The 24,430-nt window shown below is 41.2% G+C and overlaps 1 protein-coding gene across 2 annotated transcripts in view; it reads right to left on the bottom strand.

Annotated features, from left to right (window-relative positions):
• The window catches only part of PHKA2 (phosphorylase kinase regulatory subunit alpha 2), a 40,720-nt gene that overhangs the window by 2,322 nt on the left and 13,968 nt on the right, over nucleotides 1–24,430 (bottom strand). Inside the window, exons 14-31 of one of the 2 annotated variants that reach the window (XM_027448191.3) lie at nucleotides 23,599–23,733; nucleotides 21,490–21,599; nucleotides 18,826–18,970; nucleotides 18,282–18,360; nucleotides 16,960–17,123; nucleotides 16,186–16,359; nucleotides 15,356–15,444; nucleotides 13,971–14,104; nucleotides 12,141–12,297; nucleotides 10,563–10,642; nucleotides 10,246–10,324; nucleotides 9,992–10,121; nucleotides 8,477–8,578; nucleotides 7,762–7,880; nucleotides 5,963–6,010; nucleotides 4,052–4,219; nucleotides 2,419–2,472; nucleotides 252–452 (exon numbers count right to left, since the gene is read on the bottom strand). In XM_027448191.3, the coding sequence (XP_027303992.1) occupies nucleotides 252–452; nucleotides 2,419–2,472; nucleotides 4,052–4,219; nucleotides 5,963–6,010; nucleotides 7,762–7,880; nucleotides 8,477–8,578; nucleotides 9,992–10,121; nucleotides 10,246–10,324; nucleotides 10,563–10,642; nucleotides 12,141–12,297; nucleotides 13,971–14,104; nucleotides 15,356–15,444; nucleotides 16,186–16,359; nucleotides 16,960–17,123; nucleotides 18,282–18,360; nucleotides 18,826–18,970; nucleotides 21,490–21,599; nucleotides 23,599–23,733 (2,168 nt within the window). The remainder of the gene's footprint in view (nucleotides 1–251; nucleotides 453–2,418; nucleotides 2,473–4,051; nucleotides 4,220–5,962; nucleotides 6,011–7,761; nucleotides 7,881–8,476; nucleotides 8,579–9,991; nucleotides 10,122–10,245; nucleotides 10,325–10,562; nucleotides 10,643–12,140; nucleotides 12,298–13,970; nucleotides 14,105–15,355; nucleotides 15,445–16,185; nucleotides 16,360–16,959; nucleotides 17,124–18,281; nucleotides 18,361–18,825; nucleotides 18,971–21,489; nucleotides 21,600–23,598; nucleotides 23,734–24,430) is intronic. The other variant, XM_027448197.3, reaches the window with a different exon arrangement.

The raw sequence follows: 24,430 nt of genomic DNA, 5'->3' as shown, positions 1-24,430 counted from the left end.
AGTGCTTTGGTAAAGCGAAAGTTCTCTTCCATCTGCCCACTTATTTCAGAGCTTGTTAGCAGCTATGATTTTATCCCCACTAAATCTCCCACAATTCTTAAATTAGTTTTCCAAATATACTTCCAGAAGATACTGAGGCGATTTGGTTTTCCTTCGTAGGGGCATAAGGAAAAAATCGTATTCTCCACACACCAAAGAAGGAATAGAGGAGTAGATTTCAAACGTGAAGGCTGCCCCTTGGACTCACTCACCAGTTCCTGCAGAAAGAGGTCGTTGGCCATGTGCACTATTCGATCCACGTGGATGATTCCCCCGATGCTGTTCACCTCCACGTCAGACAGGAACGTAAGGACAAGAATCGCTTCCACCAGGAGCTGCCGGTACTCGGGCTGTGGTACGTGGTTCAGCACCGACTCCACGTGCACAGCAAACTTGATTTCGCAGGGGGTCATCTGGTGAGTGAGAGTGGAAATGGAAATTAAAAACCCACAGATCCAAAAGACTAGCTCCACACACATCCCCCAGGCACTTAAACACATGCTCCTCTCCTCACGTGGGGGCAGCCCGACTGAGGTGAACAAGATGTTTTTATGGCTTTAGCACTGACAGAAACTTTTTGTGTCGCTAGGCCCTGATCCTGCACGCAGTTATGCAACTTCCAGAGAACTGCTCCAGCCCTGCAACCCATCACACACACACTTCACTTGCACACAGGACTGCGGATACTCAGCTTGCAAACTAATTCTCTGCTTCTAATGTGCCAGTCTCGGACATTTTGCCTTCCGAGTACCCTTCTGGCACTGCAGGTTAGTCGCAAAACCAAAATGACTGTGGAGATTTAAAAATAGCCACCTGCTTAGCGTGAATGCGCTTTCACACAGGCGAATACCTACATTGTTTGTAGAGCAGCCTAATTCTCGCTGGCAGAGCTGTATGGATGTCATGTGAAATGCTGACACCCTAGGAGGTTTGTGCTCATTTAGTTTGATTCCTTTAAACAGCAAAATTAGATACTGTCTAGGTCTGACAGGCTAAAAATATAAGCTTATTTATCTACACAATAGGAATAAATAAAGCTCTCCATTCTGCAAAAGAAGGTTTAAATTTGGCAGAAAATTCCAGCTCTTCTCTTCAGCTGTTACCACCAGAAAAGGAGGAAGCCAGAGACAAATTGGGTGCAACCTGACATGAAAAAAGTCTCAGGCATGCAAGTATCTCTCTTCTGCTGAGAGATCTCTGTTTGCAAGAGTTGTTTGTTTCATATTTGTGAACTTAAAACTTGCCAGAGTGCCTAAAGGCAGAGCAGCAATCCAACTGAGGAAAAAAAAAAACTATAAAGAAAGGTTAAGATTATGGATTTAAAGAGTGAAAGCTTTGGTGAGAAACCATCATCCTCAACTGGTGTTTACTCTTGAGGCTGTGATGCCAAAATACATTGGCTGCAGTGGCAGCATTTGAAAAAAATGGGGGTGGGGAATAAGCAATGTGTCTACTTTATTCCAACAAAGCTGAGGTTTTTTGTTACTCCGCCTGAATGACTGTAACCAGCCACCCCCTTTTCAGGCAGTGCTCTGTGTGAGCAATACACTACTGCCATAGAATCACAGAATCACAGAATTTCTAGGTTGGAAGAGACCTCAAGATCATCAAGTCCAACCTCTGACCTAACACTAACAGTCCCCACTAAACCATATCCCTAAGCTCTACATCTAAACGTCTTTTAAAGACTTCCAGGGATGGTGACTCCACCACTTCCCTGGGCAGCCCGTTCCAATGCCTCACAACCCTCTCAGTAAAGAAGTTATTCCTAATATCCAACCTAAAACTCCCCTGGCGCAACTTAAGCCCATTCCCCCTCGTCCTGTCACCAGGCACGTGGGAGAACAGGCCAACCCCCCCCTCGCTACAGCCTCCTTTAAGGTATCTGTAGAGAGCAATAAGGTCGCCCCTGAGCCTCCTCTTCTCCAGGCTGAACAATCCCAGCTCCCTCAGCCGCTCCTCGTAGGACTTGTTCTCCAGGCCCCTCACCAGCTTTGTCGCCCTTCTCTGGACCCGCTCAAGAACCTCGATGTCCTCCTTGTAGCGAGGGGCCCAAAACTGAACACAGTACTCGAGGTGCGGCCTCACCAGAGCCAAGTAAAGCCATGAAGGCATGCAGACAGCGGGCACAGCGAAGGGGCAAACCTACCTCAAAACCCACCCGCTCCCAGGCCTGGCTGGCAGAAAAACTCATCTGCACAGCCCCAGTGAAGCTGGCAGGGGTGCTGGAGGGAAGATCCAGACCTCATCTCCCTCCTGGAGTAGCAGCCACTTCTGTTTTTAAAAAAGGTCCTGCAGCATTGGCCCTGCTCTGCATCTTATGCTGTGATACCCAATGTTCAGTCATGTGGCTAGAAAATCCTCAGTGTTTTACTGTACCTCTCTGGTGGTTGAAGAAGGAAGGACGTACCCATCAATGGACAAACCGTGGCACTGAAACAAGAAACATTTCCACAATGAACAGAAATCATAGTTCTTGCAACTAAGTCTGAGTGAATTCTGATCCAAGCCTGTATGTAAAAATTTTAAGCTAAACAAACAAAAACACCAAGAAAACACCACCAAATCTACCACAAAAAAAAAAAAGAAAAGAAAACCTGTTAAAATTTCACCTTTAGTCAAGAGGCTATTATGTAGCCTGCCAAATGTTAAAAATAACCTTATGTGACACCTGCGTGGTGTTCTGTATTCCACTTTAGCTATTGAAGGGGAGGAAAGTACTTAGAGAGCCACTACAGGAAGGGGCAGACAAAGGACAAAGCCAAATCAATGAGAACCTTCTGTGGAAAGGATGTAGAAATAAAAGATAATGCAAAAACACGACAACAAACCATGAAAATGAGAACCTGTATTTCTCATTTTCACTAAAACAACATTTAGTTAAGTGTTGGAAACCCAGGGCACTTCAGCTCAAGCGTGTCAGCATGCTGTGGTGCTCGGAAATGGGCCACAAACACTGGCAGAGAGGTGGTGTTAGAAATACCAAGTGGTATAGAAGAAAAGGGTGAGAGAACCCAAATGGTGAGAAGGCAGGCTATGGAATGACACATCTGGGTACCTGAGGTTATAAGAAATAAAAAATAAAGAAAAAGGGCACATCAAGAAGAGTCCTTTTGTGAACAGTTCATAGTGTAAGAAATATTTAAATAACTTTAAATAAGCATAATTAATTTTAATAGCCAGAAAACCATTAAATACTGCCAGCTACTACAGTAGGTCACGACAGAAGTGATGTTCACTGTTGAACGTATGTTGAACATACTAAAAGATCCCATCAGCAAATCTACTGGCCATATATGACTCATCTTGGCTGATACCAGCTTCAGAGTAACTGATTTTAAGACAACCAAGAGTGCTCTAAGCTGGTGATGCACATCTTTGCAACGGTGTAGGCTTGAACAGCTCAGTTTTGCAAGCTGCCAAATGCTGTCTGTCATCCAGCAAAGGAGAACAGGTTCACCACTTTGGAGTAAAGAGAAATTCTTAATTCCCCTCTTTTCCTTCCCTGAGATCTGTTTCAGTACATTTCCACACCCCTGTTCTCCAAGGTGCTACCAAAACACAATAAACAAAAACCATCAAGAATGGCATGCGGCTCAGAAGAGCCAGCAAGAGATCTCAAGACATTTTAGAAAAGTCTGTGAAGTTTCCAACCTCATTCCCTGCAGCCTTTTTCAGCTGGAGCACGTGAAGTGCACTGCATTACAGTGCCCCTCCGTGGCAGTGACCACAACTTGCATAAGCAATGCAGAACAGTGGTGAAACAGAATTGTTCAGCCAAAATGCATCTCTGGTGTTTTCAGAGAAAAACACACTTTCAAACTAAGATGTGGAATTGCATTAGTGGAGCCTTTATATGTTTGGGAGACACGTTCCTACTAATAACTCCAGTTTCCACTGGTCTTCCAGCTGAAGATCAAGTTTAACCAGCAACACAATACCCCTAAACCATCACCTTCCCATGTTCCCACACATATTTTTTGCTTCCTGCCTTCCATAGCTGTCAGCCTACCTTCTGAAGGATCTTCCACACTTTCTCATAGAAGCCAACAGGAACTCTGTTAATGGCACCATCGAGCCTCCTCCTGCGCAGCCACTGCCCTTTGCGGTCCCCCCAGCTGATGTCTCTGTCGGAGCCCGTCGGAGAAGTGCTGGTGGGAGACGGCGGGGTGCTGCCCCTCTGTCAGAAACATTAAGGTTTTTGTTAGTTTCCTTCTAGCACCACAAGTGCTTCTGCTTGTGAACATGTTGTTCTGTTACAACGCTAGCTGAGGACCAGGAAAGAAAACCACAGGCCAGGACCTCACACAAGGTGATGGAGAAGGACTGATCCCTCTCTACCTTCCACAACAAGCTTCACTTCTCCAGTACTTCAGTCGTTTCTCAACGAAATAAGCAAGCAGTTCAACAAGGGATAAATCAGTAAACTTCACTGCTTGTTTCAATACAAGGCATGACTGCTCTGACAAGTACCAGTTGAAGGGCAGGGCAGTGTCACTGCTCCACCAGATGGTGGAATTCACTGGCTGGTCTGATTTGGACTTCAGGCTCAGGGATGTGAGGTCCTCCATGCAAATAGCTCCATTAATGTGTGTTGATTAAAAACTGACTTTGTGTGGTCATTTAATTACCATGCCCACCTCTCCGTAAGTAGCCACCTTGTTTCCTTCACTGTCACTGTTGTTCTATTTTGCTCTACCAGCCTTGGAGACTAAATTAGGCAGCAAATCTTCTTCCAAGTTGTGGCACATTCTCACTGTCACACCCATTACTTTCAGCCCAAAGAGGACTTCACTGACAGCCCGTTCTCAAACCCCATCCTCTCTTAAGTAAGGAACTGCCTAAACAAAGTACTGGGGAAAGTGGGAAATAAGACCAAAAAGTACAAGTTTGCAAAGGAGAGGCTCAGTGACCCCACACAGCCAAGCTCTGCAAAAAGAAAATGAAAACAAAGTCTATTCTCTCTCCTGTTGGTGTCAGTGACAGATGGATGATGTTCCCTTGATGGTCTGATGCACCCTATTCCTTTACTTCATGCTGACTCAGATAGTCAGAATCTCCTCCACGCTGTTTAGCAGAGCAAGGGGATGCAGGAGGGTCTGTGCCAAAGCAGAGAAATCCATCTGCACGCAGTAATTACTCTGGCTACTCAGGTGGTTCAGACAGGCAAGTTCTCACTGAACACTTCCATGCATGTGAGTCAAACAGGCTTCAGTTCTACACTGGGATGTGGGACAAGTGAGGCAGCAGCAATCTGGCAGTTGTCAGGCCTGGCCATGGGGCCAGGGGAACGTGCACCTGGGGGTGCTCTGTAATGGTGTATTTAGGGCACCTGAGTGGTGTGCCAGTGACAGCAAGTCTCCAGGCACAGAGATCCTCTCATCACAGCTGCCAGTTCAAGGTGCAGGCGTAGCTGCAAGCCTTCTGTCTCCTGATGACAGATTCGGAGCCTCAGACTTTAAACTGCTGAGGTTTCTGCTGGTAAAATATTTAAACAATTATCTCTTTTCTTAACAGCGAGAGCTGAAGAAGGGCTACAATTCTCTGCCTTGAAAGAACGTGACAGCCTGAGGAGACACCCAGGCCTGTAAAACCCCTGCCTCAGCAATCTGGTTTCATTACTGGCCAGAAACTGCCAGCAAAAATGGTACATTACTGTTAAATACTGATGACACCTGTAATATAATCAAGTAACTAAATCTGCAACAGTGCTTTATCTGCTACGACTACTTAACCTTCAGAAGAACTAAGTGGATCTAAATGAGACTATTAACAGATTACTGATGAGAACGGGCTCCCAGTGAAGATGAGCTAAACGAAGAGGTAGGGTTTTACAACAAGCTTTCACACAGAAGCAGCTGCAGGTGTTCAGAGCCAAGGTTCCTGCACACGCATACACACAGAGCTGCAGGTGGTGTTTTACCGTGGAAGCGAACATGCTGCTTGACATGGAGTGGCTCTCATGAAAGAACTACAAAACAAAAACAGACACCAGCAGGTCAGACAGACAGCCACGACACAACAGGACGCAAACAAGGTTAAGTAACCCATCTGTGCAAAGACGAGGAGCAGGGAATAAGCTCAGGTACTCAGGGGAAAACCATGGCAGGCTCTAGCCTCCTGCAGCGCCGCACCTCAGCTGACTTTGGGACAGCCACGTCTGATGGCCAGGGTCACCACGGCATGGCAAACACCAACCACCACAGCTAAGGAGCATGCTGATGTTTTTCTGCAATTCAGGGTCAGAAAACAAAACACAAAACAAAACAAAAGAACCCAAGCTCCCCACTACCATTCTCCACTCGTTATGTCAGTTTCTCTTTGCAGCGTGAGGCCATCGTGCTGCAGAAAGCCTGCAGGATGCCAGCGGGGTCAGCAGTGTTGAGCAGTGAGCTGCAAAGCAGAGCTTTCACAGGAACATGGATGCACCCCTTTCCACACTGAGCACTTTCCTGTAGCTGTCCCCTCCCAAGCCATGCCCTTTAATTAGTGTTAATGGTTCAGACCTAGGCGAAGTCTTGGTTTTCAGACTCTAGAGACATCAGCAGTAAACAAGAACAAGCTGCAGCTGCTCAGCACACAAGCTCTGGTGTAAAGCAATGTTGGTGTAAGTATTAGAAGTGTCCTTCCTGACACAAAGCTGATTGTCCTCACCCCCAACCCAGCATGACCTAAAATTGGTATTTGGCAAATTATGTAGAGAGTGCAGTGAGATCAGGCAGGAAGCACCATGAATGGACGGGTGGGGGGAATAAAAAAGTAAGAACAGCCAACTCTCCTCATCTGTGCAAAAAATGTTTCCATCTAATGCAAAAACAGTGCAAGGAAATACCTTTTCAGCCTTAAACTGCACAGGGATTCAGCTCAGGCCTGCCTGTGTATTTAAAATAAAATAATGCTGCCGCCTAGTGCCCAGTGCCCCTTCCTTCTGGGAAAGGCTCTGAAGTCAGGCATCCACAGTCGGCTGTAAGACCAACAGCCATGCTCAAACTGAGTTACTAAGGCCACTTTGGAGCCTGCACTAAGCACTCAGCAGCGTTTTCACAGACACAGCTGTACCAATGGAGGGGACAAGGCAACAGTAACACTAAGGCACCAGCACGGCTCAAACACCGCGACCAGATCTCATGAGACACAAACCACACGTTTTGCAGGCACCCTCACTTCCCTGATTGACTGTATAACAAAGAGAATTATTAACTTACCTTTATGTCAGCATCAAATGCCTTATGTCAAGCTCATACAGAAATTCCACTCCTCTCCAGTAGCTTAACAAGCAAACTTGTTTCATACAATCAAGGTGAACACAACACACTTTCTTAGAAACTTAGAGATGGCCTCACAGTAAATGCAAGACTTGCTTATTAAGCTCTCAGCAGAGAGGGTGATTTTGAAACGTTTCTAATATAAAATACTTCATTCTCATATATGCCTTTTATCTGGTCATGACTTTGCCTTAGATGCCACGAATGCATTAGTGCTTGCTCAACTTCTATATGCATCATGTGAAAAAGAACAAAAAAGGAACTACAGTTTGGGAGGAAACGTCCCCTTCATGCTTTCTATCAGCTTTAAAACAAAGGATGTTTGGAAACTTCTGTGATTTACCATTAACTTAATCAGCACTAAAAACAGTCTCCCAAAATGCATACACAAAAATCTGACCTAACACAGCTCCAGAGTACCTGCATTTTCTGATGAGCATTGACGGAAAACCCTCACCTGCTTCATCTCGCTCTTCAGTTTAGTAATACCACTTCTTCCTGTTTTGGTTGCTCCAGAATGCCCCATCTCATGAATAGAAATTGCAGGGCTAGATGAAGAGGAATCCATAGGTCGCACTAGAAGAGGCAAATGGACATTTTAAAAATTATATAGGTAGGAAAACATACGAAGTTGTATCTAGAGGTGGCAGATAAAAGCATGTCCTTTCATAAGCACGCAATGCTCTTTTTGACAGCATCCTTTCAAATCACATCAATAGTTCAAGCCTGATTGCATCAAGCCAGGTGGTAGACCCACAGCTGGATATTGGGGCCTGATCTTCCAAGACACTGAACAATCACAGCATCAAATGACATTGGAGTCACAATGAGTCTGTGAGGGCTTAAGAACAAACCCGGGAACCAGCAGAAGGGCCAGCTGGGAACTCAGGGCATCAGACATACTCCTTGAAGGCAGGCTGGATATGCCCTTTTATGGTCTTCACTCAAAATTTCTTCATTTTAAAAGTTTGCCTGATACAATCTTGAGGCAAGTGCAGGATAGTTTCCATCATGTGTGTGTTTGTTTTTTTTATCCCTCATCAGCTAACATACACAAGTATGTTTAATACATTACCAGTACTTCTGTTTTACATGCACTGAGAGTATAACCTTGCTTATACGATGATCTAACTCTATATTTACAGCACTCACTTAACATACGGACAACTTACAGCTTCTTTCCACACCAAACTCTTTTCCACTGAGAATATGATGTAGGAGATTTTTCATATCAAAGGGGCTTAGATTCATCAAACTCTCTGAAGCTTCTTCACCTAGTTTAAAAACAACCATCAACAAACATTACTATAAGCTGATTTACAAATCGTTTTCCTAACTGAACTGCTGGCTGAATGGGGTCCCCACCACATTTATTTTTGTAGCTAATGCTTCCTTTACAAAGAAAATTAATATGTTGTCATTTCAAAGAAAATAAATTTCAAGACTAAACAACAAACACTGCATGGAGATGACTCTATTTGCATTACTGAACAGCCTGTGCAGGTTGTGTGAAATCTCACTGAAGCTTATGATGAGAAAGCAGTTGCTCCTTCACAGAGCAAGATTGCTTGAAAAATCACTACAGCCATCTCCCCAAAGCAGATCACATAGATCTAAATTACAGAGCTAGAGTTGTTCCATAAAGAACAGCATGCAAATGGAAGGCTTGTGTTTTATTTGATTAAAGGATCGTGCTTGTAAGTGAGAGAGAAAAAGCACATACATACACATGAGCGCACATGTGCACACAGACAAGTCTCTCACAGGGGAGCATGGAAAAGGCAGCAATGAAGCTGAGAGCAATGTACAAAGAAATAACTAAAGGAGCACTGGAAAAAGAGGCATTGAGCAGTGAATGCAGCAGCTTCTGGTACTCAGCTTCAGCTTTGGGGGAAATAGGGTTTTCTGTGTACTCCTCATAGAGAAACAGGGTTATGCCAAAAAATCTCTTAGCTACATTTATCAACTTCTCCTAAGAGACAAACCTGCCACTTCCTCAAAGGCAGGTATCCACCTGATTTTCATAGAAACATAGAATCATTTAGGTTGGAAAAGGCCTCTAAGATCATCTGGTCCAACCTGTTGTCAAAGGGAGCAGCAGTGTCCAAAGTGGGCACCCTTTAAAATACGACTCATGAAGTTCTCCCCTTTGAGGTGTATGAGTACATTAGAAACAGTGATGAGCTAAGCCAGAAAAATATGGTCCAGATCATGCCCCTAAACGTCAGCATTTGACACTACATATTCATCACATTAACTTGATCACTTCTGATGATGGTTTCTTCTTGCCTTTTGACCCCTTTAAACTCCTCTGATGTGGAAAAATCTTCAATGTTTTTTTCAGGTATCACATTAGTTGTTCTTTGTTCAGAAGATAACCAGGATCCTAATCCTTGTTGAAATTAACAGCATTGGATCCCTAAATACACATGCATACAATTTGATGATCAGCACCTCAAACACATACTGGAAGTCAGAGGGCTTAAGTACTTACTATCTACTCCATATTGACAACGTAGGGGGAAAGGAAAGGCAGGAATCTTTAATTAAGTCAAAAAGGGAAGTTATTTTCAAAGTTATTAATTGTATATGTTGAATGAAGAATTTAACACATAAATGAAAAAATGACGACTAAGGTGAAGCAGAAATAATGCCACAAGTATCTCCCATGATAAAATTACACTTACCAGAGCATTTCAGACTCCGAGCCAGCTCAGTGGCCATCACCTGAATTATCAGACCGATGCGGAGCCTGAGCATCTCCATGAAAAGACTAGGCTGTGACCGAACGTACATTGCCAAGTACATAATTATTTCCTGTAAGGACAAATCCATAAAGGCAGCTATTCAAAGTGGGTCCTCTTAGCTTTCCCAGTCACAGCAGAACACTGGCATCGCACTGGGCACAGCTTAAAGAACTTTTTTTCCCCATGCTACTTACCTGTGTCAGGACAGCAATACTGATGTCTTGGCCACTGGCTTCGTAAATAAGATCTGTGAGCTCCTCAGGTGGCAGGGGGCTGCAAGAAGGCAAACCACAGTTAGCAGTCAACTCAGGCTCCTGCTGTTGACTTTGTGAACGTGCTCCGGAAGCAAGTCACCCAGAAACATCTTTGCACTACAGGCTTTTCTGTCTTGGTGGCTGCAATCCTTTCTGAAGTTGAGAAGTAACTTTTAAAACAAGATGATAGCAGCAGAATGGTACCAGCAAGATGCAGAAAGGCAGGCTGCTTCTACTGAGACTGAGCTCCAACTTACTTGGTAATGATTTTCTCACGGGGTTCCGGTGGCAGGCCCACAGTAAGTTGCTTGTGGTGTGACAGGAGGTCTGTGCACGCCTATCATGATGTGACAGGAAACAAGAGACCTTTCTCTGAGTCATGCAAAAGTGATACAGCTTTTAATTCCAGAAAATGAATTGTTTCTTTAGCAATTTTAGGTGCATTTCTATTAACTACCAGATGTGCAGATCCAGCAGAATGCTGTTAACCACTTGCCAAAGATCCCCTGATGTCAGCAGGGCTATGAGACTGCGTAGGCTGAAAGCCTGCTTGCTCACACTGAAATCAGCAGCATAAAGATTATGTACTCCAGTGGGGCTGGAAGATCAGTAAAGGACTTAGAAGATAAACATTTGATTTTTATTTAAGACCCAAAAAATACATTAACGGAAAGCTTGGCAATATTAGCTATATATATATTATATAATATTTATATATAGCTAATACATGTATATATCTATATACATGTATATCCTGTATACTAGTATCTCTCTTTAAAACAAAATAAATTAAAACAAAAAATTACATCACATTTCCAAATTGCGCACCCTGAAATAGATGCTTCCTCCAGTACCAGTGTTTTACTCTTTTATGTGTACTTCCTACAAAAGTAGGTTTTTAATTTTTAGCATCCTGAAACAAACAGCTCACTGACCTGTGTTCTTCTGATTTCCTTAAGTCTGTTTTCCTTCCCTCACCGTGGAACAAAATCACTACTACAAATCACCTCTACTCTCATCCTCCACAGTTCTTCACCAACATCTTTGAAAATTATCATACATAGTTTTCTGTGAGCATGTCTGTACTGCTCATCCTTCATGTCTTGAGGATAGAAAAGGTACCTAATGAAGTACCACGCAGGGTGACTATCACAAATTGCTCCCTGGTATAGGTATGGCTATCAGAGCTTTGAAAATGGACAGGAATTAGAGAAAGAGTTAATTGGAAATAACAGCGTTACATACAAATTGCTGTACTTAAAACAGCAGAGAGGAAATGTTTTTGTAATGGTCAAAATGAAATCTGCGCCCTTAAAATGGATCTTCCTTGCTAATCTTAAGTATTCCCAAATATCCTAGTGCCTCTGTACACCTGCAGCCACTCGCACTACAGACTGCCTGCCCAACGGGACAGGAATTACCAGATCATGTTTTTGCATAATCTCTGGCACCATAACACACTGGTGCTCCAAAAGTGTTTATGCTACGACAACAGCAACAAGCGATTGCCAGCGACCACTACAACTTTCAAAGCACGTAGTTAAGCTTCTCAGATAAGCAGAGATTAAACAAAGCCTTCGCAATCATTTGCAGTTTGACAACCTCAATCCATTCCAACACTAGCACAGTTCTCAGTATGGATGAAAGGTAAAGATGCTGCAGTAAGATTTTAGATCAGAAAAACAACAACTTTTACTGAAAAATACTGCACTAGGTATGTTGTAAAGACCTAGAAGAAGGCAAGCACAAGCCCCACAGGCACTTTTGCTTCATATTGGTAGCCTTATCTCCCTTTCCAGGCAGGAAACTGAACCAGCACTGTTTATATTTCATACCTCTGCCAGGACTTCCACTCTCTTTTTAAGTATACCAGAAATATAACGGATTAACCCCCACTCCTGATTGAGGCCTGCCTTTCTGTAGAGCTCGTTGAGCAGGCAATGAACAGTGACCCCATATTGTCCGTTCAGCTCCGTATCCCAGTCAGGGCCTCTGCCGGAAAACAGAAGGTAATTTTCATTAGACAAAACAAGCAGATTTCTAAGGGCTCTCCTATGAAGGACAGAGAGAGGAAACAGGAAACTAACAGTACTACATCGCTTCATCTTACCACACAACAAGCAGCCTGATTTTGATTGAATTGCTCATTTTGGTGACAGATTTAAGTACACGGGACATGGGGGCCCTTCACCAGAGATCAGGAGACCTTTTGTGACAGCAACTCTCATATTAGCTAGAACACTTAGCCGTAAGACCGTGACTTCAAAGCAACCACCCAAAGGATTTCCCATCAGACTTCAAACTGAGCATGCATGCAGGTAGTTTGCTAAAGGAACACTCCATAGGTTGTTCCTCAGGAGCAAAATTCATCACTTTCTTCAGTACTGCTGAAGACTGCACCCATTTTTTCACACGCTTCAGGGACCTCTGAGTTTTTGTGCCCTGCCTCTTTCTTATCTACTAATTAGATTTCCACGCTGATAAATCAAAGGAGATTTCTGGTCCTCTCCTGGTTTTGAAATTCACTGCATTATGGAAAAAAAGGCACTTCTTGTTGACAATGTTTTGAAGCACCACAGAATGACCTTTCAGCTCCTGTTAGAGGGACAGAGTTCACCAGAGTCCAAGAGAGATATCAGTGTTTAAACAAATCTAGAACAGGAAATTAAATGTCTTTTACGTAGTTAAACAACAACAACAAAAAAAGGTAGTTTTTCAGGATCTCCTTTAATCTTCAAGAGAGGCTACTAAACATTTTGCTTAGGAAAACAAGATCAAAGAAGAGACCCTCACAGGAGAAAGACTAAAATAAACGAAAACGCAATCTCCGTAACACTATGGAAGACCATCTGTGATCAATAAATGCATGTCTTTGCACCCTTAAGCTATTTTTCTGCCAGATTCTAGCTGTATTCTCCTGCACAGAGAAAAGAAAAATCCCAGTAAGAATATGACTCTGTTGGTCTGTATTTGCATTTTGTTCTCATCAAACCTATTTAATGAGCAGCTGTTTACTAACCCTAGTAGCTCGGGTTAAACTGTTCCCAGAAACACTTTGAAGAGCACTGAGTTTTAGCCAATGATGTACTTAAGCATGCAAGGATTAGAGGAAAAAATAGCGACTACTCATTAAAGCTGCATCTGTGCTTTAGTTAGAGAATGACAAGATTAAGTATCCCTCCACTTCCGTCCTTGTGTATAAAAACCACACCAAAGCTTTGAGAACTTAATTAAGTGCCACAAATACAGCAAGGGGTGTTCTTATTCATGTAAAGGATTTATACATTTCACTGGAGTGCTTAAGAGCCTGTATGTATGCACAATTGCGTGCCAATCAGCCTTGAAATTTGCACAAGCATTTTTTTTATTTATGCAAATTATTTATGTAGTCAAGATAACTGAAAATATTCCCGTTAAAGCAAGAAGTATTTTAACCTGTCCCCTCCAAACACTACCCTGAACACTGGCAAGCTCTTGCACAAGAAAAATCAAATACTGGGGCCTTGGCCAACCTGATCTAGTGGGTGGTATCTCTGCCCATGGCAGGGGGGTTGGAACTTAAAGAGATCTTTAAGAGATCTCTTCTAAGCCAAGCCATTCTATAATTCTATGAAATAGCTGCAACCAAACTTAAAGAAGCTGAAGTTTATATTTGGATAACTCACTTGACTATATGCAAGAGGTATAAAATATCTGCTTGATCATGAAGTGTTGGGCATTCGTTCAGATGCTCAACAAGTTTCCTGCAATCCAAATCACCGTGAGCATCTTTAGGTAGGTTCAAAACATTTTCAGAGTCCTAATAACAAAGAGGGTTGAAAATTGAGTAAGTATTGAAAAAAAAGAGGAGATCAAATTCAAACTGTAGTTTTCCATTATAGAACACAACAAACATGCAACATAACTCTGCACTTGGACTATAGATATATCATGTAGTTCCTGTCACATTACTTCAGGCATGAAAAGGAGGCTGATCCCCAGAAACACAACACCCAGAATGGAACTTTTGTCTCTAGTTTTGGTTGACTTAACAAGAAAAGTTATTTTTTGAAAAAACAAAACAAACAAATACTTCATAAAATAAAGAAACAAAATTATTTGCATGCTTTTCCTGTCTTGTCATACACTGCTACTTGCAAAGACACAGAAGCAGAATGGTACTACTTTTATTTTTGGTTGAAATCATTTAAAGTTCTGTCTCTAATCAGTATATACGTGGTGCTTTAGGAATGCAGATGTTGCCATCATAAGTTTTCCAAGCTTTTGAAGCTAGCATGTTAACTAGTCAGATGATGCAATACAGCACTGAGTTCTCAGATGAAGAGAAGTTTCATTTAACAAGCTATCAGCAGTATGTATGGTCCTAAAATACCACTTCCACAGACACAGCCTCTAGAGCAGAATCCTCCAGCAGGCTGGATACAACCTCACGTAACTGCTTCCAGCAGCTGCTCACATACTAGGAGAGAACAAATGCCCAGCACAAACCCATCCTTCATGGCTTCCAGTGGTATTTAACTGGTGCCTTAGGACATCAGGGGTTGGAATTAGATGATCTTTAAGGCCCCTTCCAACCCAAACCATTCTATGATTCTACGATCTGTCCTTTCACATACTATCCTCCTGAACAGAAATTACTATAAACACCATTTCTTGAAGAATATTTCTAAAGGTTATGAATATCCTATTTTTCCGTTTGTGAATTCAACTAGGACCAAAGATGATGATATAAGCCTTGGCCCTTAAAAACAAGCACCTATTATATTACTTTTCTTTACACACCCTATTAAAAAATTCCATGTGATAATGTCTGTTTAACAAAAAACAAAAACAATCAAATAAAAAACTCCCAGCAAAAACACCACCACCACAAAACAAACAAGCAAACCAACAAACTGATGGAATTAACTTTCCATCACCCCAGACAGAATGGGTTGCCTGTGAAGTTAACAAAAATGACAACCAGCATATAACTTGGCTAGTAATGACAGAGAAGGTCATAATATTAAGTGTTAAAAACACAAACAGCATAAAAAATCCCACAGTTTACCTTTCTGTCAAAGGAAAGGGGAGTATCAACAAGATTCAGAGACTTCCGGTGCGTGTTCAGAACTTTAGTCGGAAGAGACATGGAAACAGCTGGAAAGAAAAGCCAGTGACAACAACAACAACTGAAAATCACCCATTTCAGTAACGCAAAAAGTAAAAACACCTACATAAAGCAATTGTAGCAGGTAAAAACAACAGAAACAAAAGAAGCTTGAAGGTTTATTAATATACACTAAAGTTAAGGGAAGCCTTGCCTTAACCCTGGTTAGGGTAAGGCTGCCCTTAACCTGGACATTGGACACTACATACCTACATGTAAAACACTGTGTGCTGGAATCCACTTACAAATTCAGTCAAGGAATTATTTGGGTGAGAGTCCTCTCATCAGTCTAACAGTAATGTAACATTATTAGGAATACTGTTTTCCCTCTCTACACTATACGTTCTTAGAAATTTAGAGAGTACTTTTGTTTTCTGCCATTTCAGTGAAACATTTCATTTCACCACAGCTTCACTAAAATAAGAACGTGCATTTTGTCTGCCTTTGTACAATGACAAAAAAATACATAAGAGAATTCACTGACTCAGGTTCTAAAATTCTATCCAATCAACTCGTTTTCGTAACATTAAATTTGATTCACTGCAAGTTATTTATCCACACGCCGTGACATGGGATACCATGGGAACACTACAGAGCAACAAATTCAGACTCATTTTTATTTCTTGATAACTACAACACACTTGAGTCACTAGCTTTTTTCAAATAGCAGAGTTTGGAAATACTTGAGTTTACCCCTTTTAGCACCCAAAACCAATACTAGGGAGAAATACCTGGAATCTCCAAACCCTTTGCCTTGGCCATTATTGACAGTATCTCTTGAGTGGAATGGTTTGCACTGAACCTGGGTGGTTGATTAGCAGTCTTGGAAGTTGGAGGCAGGTATGACTTCAGTGCTGTACTCTGCAGGATATCATTTATATACTGATCCAGCTCATCCTGGCTTTCTAGTGAGAAATACATAAAAGAAAAGGAGCATTAAATATAAAAAAACATATAAATTATCAGCACTTTCTTTTTCATTACACACCATTCTGTTCCTGTTTATATAGAAAGGCATGCAAAAATGTAAGAATATCATAAGCAAGAGACTCTTAAGCTGAAAAAAAATGGAAAGAAAATAAAAACTAAACAGTTTTTGATACTTCTTAAACAGATAAATTTAGAAATTGTTTTTCCCTTTGAAAAGGATCAAAACGTTTTTTCTCTTGCTGGTAGTCTAAAGACCAGCTCTTCCATACAAACTTGTATGATTCCTCACACTCTCTACCTTCCTCTAGCATCTTTCACACAAACCCAAACTGCTGATTCCTCAGACTCAGTTTTCCCACAGCAATTACCGGTCAATGCCACACCAAGAATGTGGGAAGAATATACACAAACTCCTTCTCCAAACTAAGTCATGCTTGTACTGTTCTCAGGCTGAAGCACGAGAAACCTGAGTGACTATCAACTGTGCACAAATTAGATTCTGCATAGTAAGGCAAACCCAGGCTCTAACTGACAGAACTTTACAGAGAAAAAAAAAAAAGTGAGAAAACTACTACCTTTTTCACAGAAATCTGCTGGATAGCCTCCATATTCACTGTCAGGGCTACAACAGCCTTCGTTAGGGTCATCAAACAGTTTTACGTCACAGTCTGGATCCAGAAAGCTCAGATGCGTATGAAAAGAGGTGGTAAGAAATTCTGATAGCTTGCCTATCTTCACCCTGCAAACAGGAAAGCATGCCAGAGGGAGCAAACATACATCATTTTGATACTGGTTAATGCTCACTGAGCTTTCAACAACTCCAAAATCTATAAGGCTTAGCTGTCAAGTCCACCTTTGGTAACTATGAAGCCCTGGGGAACAAAACTAGTGACCAGAGGTATCTTCATTCACTATGGCCCTTTGAGCTCTGCCACTGATCCAGTTCATCACTTAGTGTAGCATGAACCTGTTCACCTCACAACTGCGGAATTTGTCCAAAAGGATACTGTGAGGGACAGTACCAGAAGTCTTGCTAAAATGCAGAAAAACTACATCCACTATCTTCCCTTCATCCACTAAACAGATGATCTGATTGTAGAAGGATATGGAGTTAGCAAGACAGGACTTTCACTTTGTGAACCCATGCTGGCTGGGCCCGATGGTGGTGTTATCATGTCACTGCCTTTCTTTGGCACCCAGCATGATCTTCTCCCTAAGTTTTCCAGGTACTGAAGTTAAACTATATAGGTCTATGATTTCCAGGGTCTTCTCTCATGCCATTCTTGTAAATTGGGATGTTGGCTACTTTTCAGTCAGCGGGGACCTCCCCAGGTTCCCAAGACCTTCTGTAGGTAACTGAGAGGGGTCCTGCTATAACATGGGAGAGGTGTTGGAACTAGATGATCTTTGAGGTCCCTTCCAACCCAAGCCATTCTATGATTCTATGAACATCCACTAACTCCCTCAGTACTCTGGGATGAATCTCATCAGGCCCAACAGACTTATAAACATTCAGCTGATGCAACCAGTTCCTTACAATTTCAGTATTAACAAATGGAAAGTTGCTGCTCCCCTAGCCATGGTCCTCCACTTGAAGACAGGGCAACCCAAGGCCTATTATAAACATTAATACCTTTTTTCACCTCAGTCTTTAAATGCCTCTGCCTTTAATCAACTATTAATGGCAGTGAGAGATGGTGCACGTCTTGGGAAACAGATTTTTCCCCACTGCATTTGAGGTCCATCTACCATCTGACTCCCACATAACCATTAAAGCTGCTCTCTGTCTTGAGCTCCAGCATGAGGTCTATGCAGTATCACAGGTTCAAACCCAAGGCTTGTACATGATTTAATTAAAAAAATCACAGAGAGAATCATTTGGTGGTTATGGCAGTACCTTGCACCTCCAAAATAACCATCCTCTAACTTTCGTATGGTGGCAAGAACTGCTGGATGAATGTCAGTACCATCATCAACTGAAAAAGAAGAGTGTGAAGCTTACCAACACATTCTTTAATTATCATGGCCAACTAAGTGGATTATTGAGTGTTCTCTACAAAGTAAACTAAATTTAAAACAGAACCAACAAGTGCTATCAATACCAGATTATTAAAAAAAAAAATAATCAAACAAAATCAAAACAATCCCAAACCCCTCCACCCATGACAAGTTCCAACAGGTCTTGTATAGAATTACTTTGGACAGAAATACAAATAGTATGAAGATGGTGAGGAAGTGCAAGGATATCAGGGAGTAAAAAAAAAAAGAAAAATATTACACATCATCCAAGTTCAGCATAGACTTGAGAAAGTTAAACCGTACTTTTGATGTTAAAACTCAGATGTTGAAACAGTCATGCCATCTGTCTCTGCTCAAACCTACCCTCATGCTACTCCCCCACAATAATCTATTCTGCTTGCAACCAAGAAAATCAACTTTACCAAGCATCGTGTGGGTGATGGGAAACGTCAGGGTTGGTCTCCCTGTCATTCTCCAACAAGAAGTGAGGTAAGCCAGCTCTGTCTTGAGCATCTCCACAATCATCTGATTGTCTAGAGCCAGATAGAAGTGATGCTGGTCAGTAAACTAGAAAACAGAGAAATATGGTATGTAAGTACTTGTCAGTGCTCTCCTCTATTTTTTCGCAGTGAAAAAAAAAATGATTTTTTTTGGTTGAATTAACCAAATAAGGCATGCTGTTGGGAAAAAAAAAAAAAAAAAAGACCCATGCTTGTGCAGAACATGCATTTTCTTACACTTCTAGGCTGACAGTGAAAAAAGGAAGCTATACAAATAAAAAGTAGATGATGACCCCCTTGAAGTAGAATTCTCCCAGTGATGAGTTACAGTAACCTATGATCTGAAAGATCAAAGTAGCATAAATGTGGGAGAAAATACAACAGCAGCAATACAAACAATAAACAGGCTTAAGTGCATGCTGGGGACTGGAAACTAGTAACCATATAAGCTCTTGGGAACAATCTAAAACATGAGCACAATAGGAACAGCTGACAGTTACTGTGGAAAAAAAAAAAAGTGTATTAAATGTACAGTGGTAAAGGATGGTGTTCTCTCTGTAAAGGAAGGCCAAGAACCGCAGTAAGTCACTATTACGGCTAGACCTTAAACTGGGAAAAACATGAAAAGTATGTCAAATCAGCCACAACAAAAGTTAAAAGCACACCAGCATTAGGGAGGGGTTGAAAAGGGAAAAGGCTGGGACGTAAAATAAACATCAATTAGTAAGACACATAATGGACAAGGAGAAAACTTTCTGTAAACACGTCAAAGGTAATAGGAAAACACAGAAACTGTGGACCTGTTAATGAAGAGAGGAAGAGGATAGAAAGAGAGGACACAGACAAGCTGAAGCATTCAGTGCCACCTTTACTGACTGATGACCTGTAGTACTACTTATAAAAGAGAAACAGGAGTTCAGCCTGAGCTTGGGAAGAAAAGGTTAAAGAGCACGTAAATTCAAGCTTGCAAAGATGTTTCTTTAGAAAGGAAGGGCCAGAATAATGTAGACCAGACAACCCCATTTCAGTGCCTGAAGTCAATTTGAGAGTGCCAAGAGAATTACAAAATGGTAAAGACAAGATGGTTGAGTCAAAAAACAATCTCTGCAAATCAGTCTAATTTCTAATTTACCACCTAGATGGTACACACAAGGAAGCAGTAGACATATCTTGACTTTTGCAAAGCCTTTCACACTAGCAATCTGAAGAAAAAACATCTGAAAAGGTCAAACTGCTTCAAAATTGCTCTCAAACAGTAGTTATTAACCATTTTCTCAAACAGAGAGGGTGTCTAACTGGGGTCAGCCTTTGTCCTATCTCTAATCAATGTTTTCATTAGAGAACTGGATGAAATGCAAACTATGAAACCACTAAATCTGTGGACATTACTCAAGATCAACAAAAACGAGTTAATTGCTAACCTTCGGAAGGTGAAATTAAACATAAATTCCACTCCATCAGAAAAAGGGGCGAGGGGAATGTTTGCCTAAGAAGTGCAATGGAAAATGTTATAGAGGTTTGTCAAATAAGGAAAGCGTGTTGCTGATGCAAAGATAAATGCCATTTTGGAAAATATTAGTAGGTATGTCCATACTTGACACATGCCAAGGTTTCAGCTGGAGTACAGTGTCCTAATATTTATATAGCAAGATGTGGACAAAGAGATATTTAAATAATAGTCACAACTCTGAGGAATTTTTCCCTAATTTGCAAAAGTGGATATTGGTGTGGTGGAACAACATAACACAATAACCAATCTTCTCGTGCATGAAGTATCTTGTATAAAACCTGTTGTGATCAATTGACCTGGGCAAGAACAGAAAGGGATCCACACTACTTGCAGTAAAACTGATGAAGTCTGGTCATTATGCAGCACTGCAGAAGCCACCTGTGGAATCCACTGAATCTATTCCAATGGAATTTAAAGATTATATTAATCAAATATTTAGGAGGGTGTGAGCATTCCTCCCCCTGCTCCATTTGCTCATGTTTGGTGTAGATGACCCCTTGAACTTCTAGTACAAACGGCTACAATAAGGCCACAAGAAGTGTGTAGTATTTCTTTATGCTTATATAAAAAAAAAAAAAAAACACACGATGTTTAATTGTAGGAGGGTCCAAACTTCTAGTTACATTGAAAAAGCTGCTAAACAGAAAAAGAAAGAACATCGTTTTTTCTAAGTGTCTTTGGGGTTATAGTACTTGGCACACTTGAGTGTAACTACATTTTCCATCTAAGAAATCAGAAGAAACAAAATATCAATGGGCACATTTTTGGATAAATTATTTAATTAGCTAGAATGTTGGTTCAGGCAGCAATCAGTAACAACCTTGCACTATTGATTTGCTGTGGCATTCTGAGCCAAAAGCCAAAGAAGCCAGACTCTATATGACAGAAGAGGCATTTATCAGTACTCCTACTACCTCAATCATCCAACGGTCCTAAAAAACCCGCAAAGCAAAGTACATCTGCTTTATTAGCCCTGCTCTGCCTAAAGTGGAGTGACAGCACATGAAAGCAAAGTTCTTCATTAACGATTAGCCATTAAGTACACAGGGATTCCCCTGCCAGCTTTACATGCTCACCTGAGGGGTAAAGGCAAAAATTTGATTTCTGATCACGTACAGCTTGGAGGTACCCAGCACTCCAATGTGTCGATGTGGACGTCCACTTAATTTCATGTTTTCATTCCTACCTGTAAAGAAAATAGGAAAAAAAGTCACCTAACACTTCCTCTTTGGTTTTCCACAACCACCATTTTAGGCCAAGAGATCTACTTCATTCGTATCAGCAGAGCAAAAGATAGATAAGAATGAGATGCTACAGACTGGTGTGCTTTGTATCAATATAAATCAAATTTTAAATCAATATAATAGCTAGGGTTCTTCAAAGGCCTGATTCAAAATTGAGATTTTGGCTTTACCAACCATGGAATTAGGTCTTTTATATTCATTACTCAGCCCACAAAACTTCACCACCAAGAAGAAGAAGTATGCCCTTTCAAAAAACAGGCCATCAACATGTAACAGAAATTTCATTGCCTTTCACTGTAGAACCTTAAAAGTCCTTGACCTTAAAAGGCTAAAGCACACCTCAATACAGAGACAGATTTTCTTTTCATGGGGGTAATAAAACCCAATTTTCTCAGTGGGGCTTATTAGCTAATGCTCTGCACTGCACCCTTTGCTCCAGCACCCAGGAGCTGACTTGAATCTGTCTGACAAGAAGAATAAGCCAAACAAGTATGTGCCTGAAAAGAAATCCCTGTGAACATTACCAAAAAAGTCACTGTTAAAAACAGTACACCAATGTGTCAAAGCAGCCTACTCACCCCCCACTAGTGAAAGAAAGCTATTTCAAACTATTACAGAATAAATGCAAACTTCAGCAAAGCCCTGCAAATGTTTCATTTGTTAGAAGTTCTTTGTAATAAAAAGACAAATTCTTCAAAAAAAAAATAAAAATCAGTATATGGAATTTTCCTTCACATAAAGGGCACAATTTCTAAGATTTATTTGAAGGCCATGTTATTTTGGATGTTTCAAAGGTTCTAAAAAACTTCCTATTAAAAAAAAAACAACAACAAAAAACACACAACAACAAACATAACAATGAAAAATAAAACCATGAACAGTCTCATGCTCTTCTTCCACATTATCCATAAACCTTATTGCCATGGGAACATGCTATAGATAGGCAGAGAAGCATGATATAGCTCCCCTTACCTATGCTGAAAAAGAAATCTATCAATGTTGACCCACCTCATAAATCTTACTTTGTAGTAATATCCATAGTTTTGAGTCATAAACTTTTGGCATGCTTCAAGTAGTAAAAGTAAGTTCAATTAGGAATACATGTAACAAATTTTCACCAAGACTTCCTTCATTCCAGCAAGGATTATAAGAAGAGCCAGAGTTGGTTGAAGGCTTGTCTGATTTTCAGCTTAACTATAATCAGTTTGAGATTTTGTGCATTTATTTAATCCAGTTGTCAGGCTCAGAGGGACAACAGGCCTCAAGGGCCACTGCTGAGGAATTGGAAATTTATTTAAAGTCTTCAGGTTAGAAAAGACCTAAAGGCTTTTGGATTTGCAGCAGAAATGGAAGCAGCTCTACTCAGCTCAGGGTTGGAAGGAACATAGCAAGAACCTGACAGGCCAGAGTTGCTCTGATAACAGGATAGCTTCCCTGGTTTGGAACCGAAAACTTCCCAGAGAGTCTGCTGGTAGAATGGCAACTGTACTGCAAGGTCTCCAGACCAAAGACAGAAGTATTCTGACTTCTGAAAGGAGAAACATTGCTTTTTCTACATTTTTTTCCAGGCCTTTTTTTGTTTGTTTGTTTTTAAAGCCAGTTTTTCTTTTTGGAAGTAGCTCCTGCAGGACAAAGAGTCAGTGCTTGCCTATCTCTGTCACAACTGGGCACAGAGAAACTTGTATTTTGGCCATTTTTTCTCATGAGTCAGTTTTTCTTCCCTGTTGGAGACTCTTATTTAAGACAAAAGTTGTAATGCTGTTAACCTTCCCTATACAAATGTGGGAGGTTATTTGTGTTTGGTTGTGTGTTTTTATTTTTTTGTTTGTTTGTTTTGTTGATTTTGTTTTTCAAAGTCAAAGATGTTGAGACAATGGGAAAGAAAACATAAAAATAAAGAACTGTACAGCAGTAGAGAGGCTTCCATATTTAAATACCTACCCAACTTGGTGTAGAGATTACTCAGGATGCGAGCTGGCTGCACTCTCAGTGGATGGATATCAGCAATGCTCTGAACATCAATTCCATGGTCTTGCAGTAGATTCTTAATTTGATTAGATTCTGCCAGAATAGTTACTGCATCACAGAAGACACAAACACCAGTAAGAACCAAAGTTCTTCTCTTTTTAACTGACTGCCTTTATTGTCACCTCTCAGCTACCGTGTAATTGACTAAAAATGCACAAAGACCTTACTTCTTTCTTAATTTATGACTCCATGAGATCTAAGGGGATTGCAAGAGGATTTCAGAGAGCTTCAGGCTCTCTGCTGTTCAGTACATCTTGTCATTCTTTTCCACTCTGGATCACAAAGTAACTCAAATTGGAAGGGACCTCACAAGGCCTCTACTCCAAACTCCTGATCAACGCAGGGCCAGCTCTGAGGTTAAGATCAGCTTTCTTGGGGCTTTATCATTTTTTTTTTTTTATCTTTTTCAGTACCACAAGTTTGGACTGTGCAGTCTCTTTCAGGAGACAAGGCTTTGCCCCTGCAAGACCCTGTATTTGTTGCTTTTGTATGGCACATCATATTTACATAGTCAGGTCAATGGCAAAGAGGTGCCATTATCCGTACAGCAATAAATGTTAGAGGCCATTAACTTGGCAGAAGTAGGGGGAAAAAAAGCCCCAAATGGAGGAATTTATAATCCAGAGCCTGATTCTGCCTCTTGTCCTGCATGAAGTTTTGCTCATGCCAGATGGCTCATTGATTTGGAGCTAATAATTCAGTATTCTTTACATTACAAATCGTTGTCAAAGAATGCTAAAAGTAA

The sequence above is a fragment of the Anas platyrhynchos genome, chromosome 1 (genome assembly GCF_047663525.1).
Source record: "Anas platyrhynchos isolate ZD024472 breed Pekin duck chromosome 1, IASCAAS_PekinDuck_T2T, whole genome shotgun sequence".
In the NCBI taxonomy this organism is placed as follows: domain Eukaryota; kingdom Metazoa; phylum Chordata; class Aves; order Anseriformes; family Anatidae; genus Anas; species Anas platyrhynchos.
The sequence above is the reverse complement of the archived record's forward strand: the minus strand, read 5'-3'. Positions and strand labels throughout refer to the sequence as shown.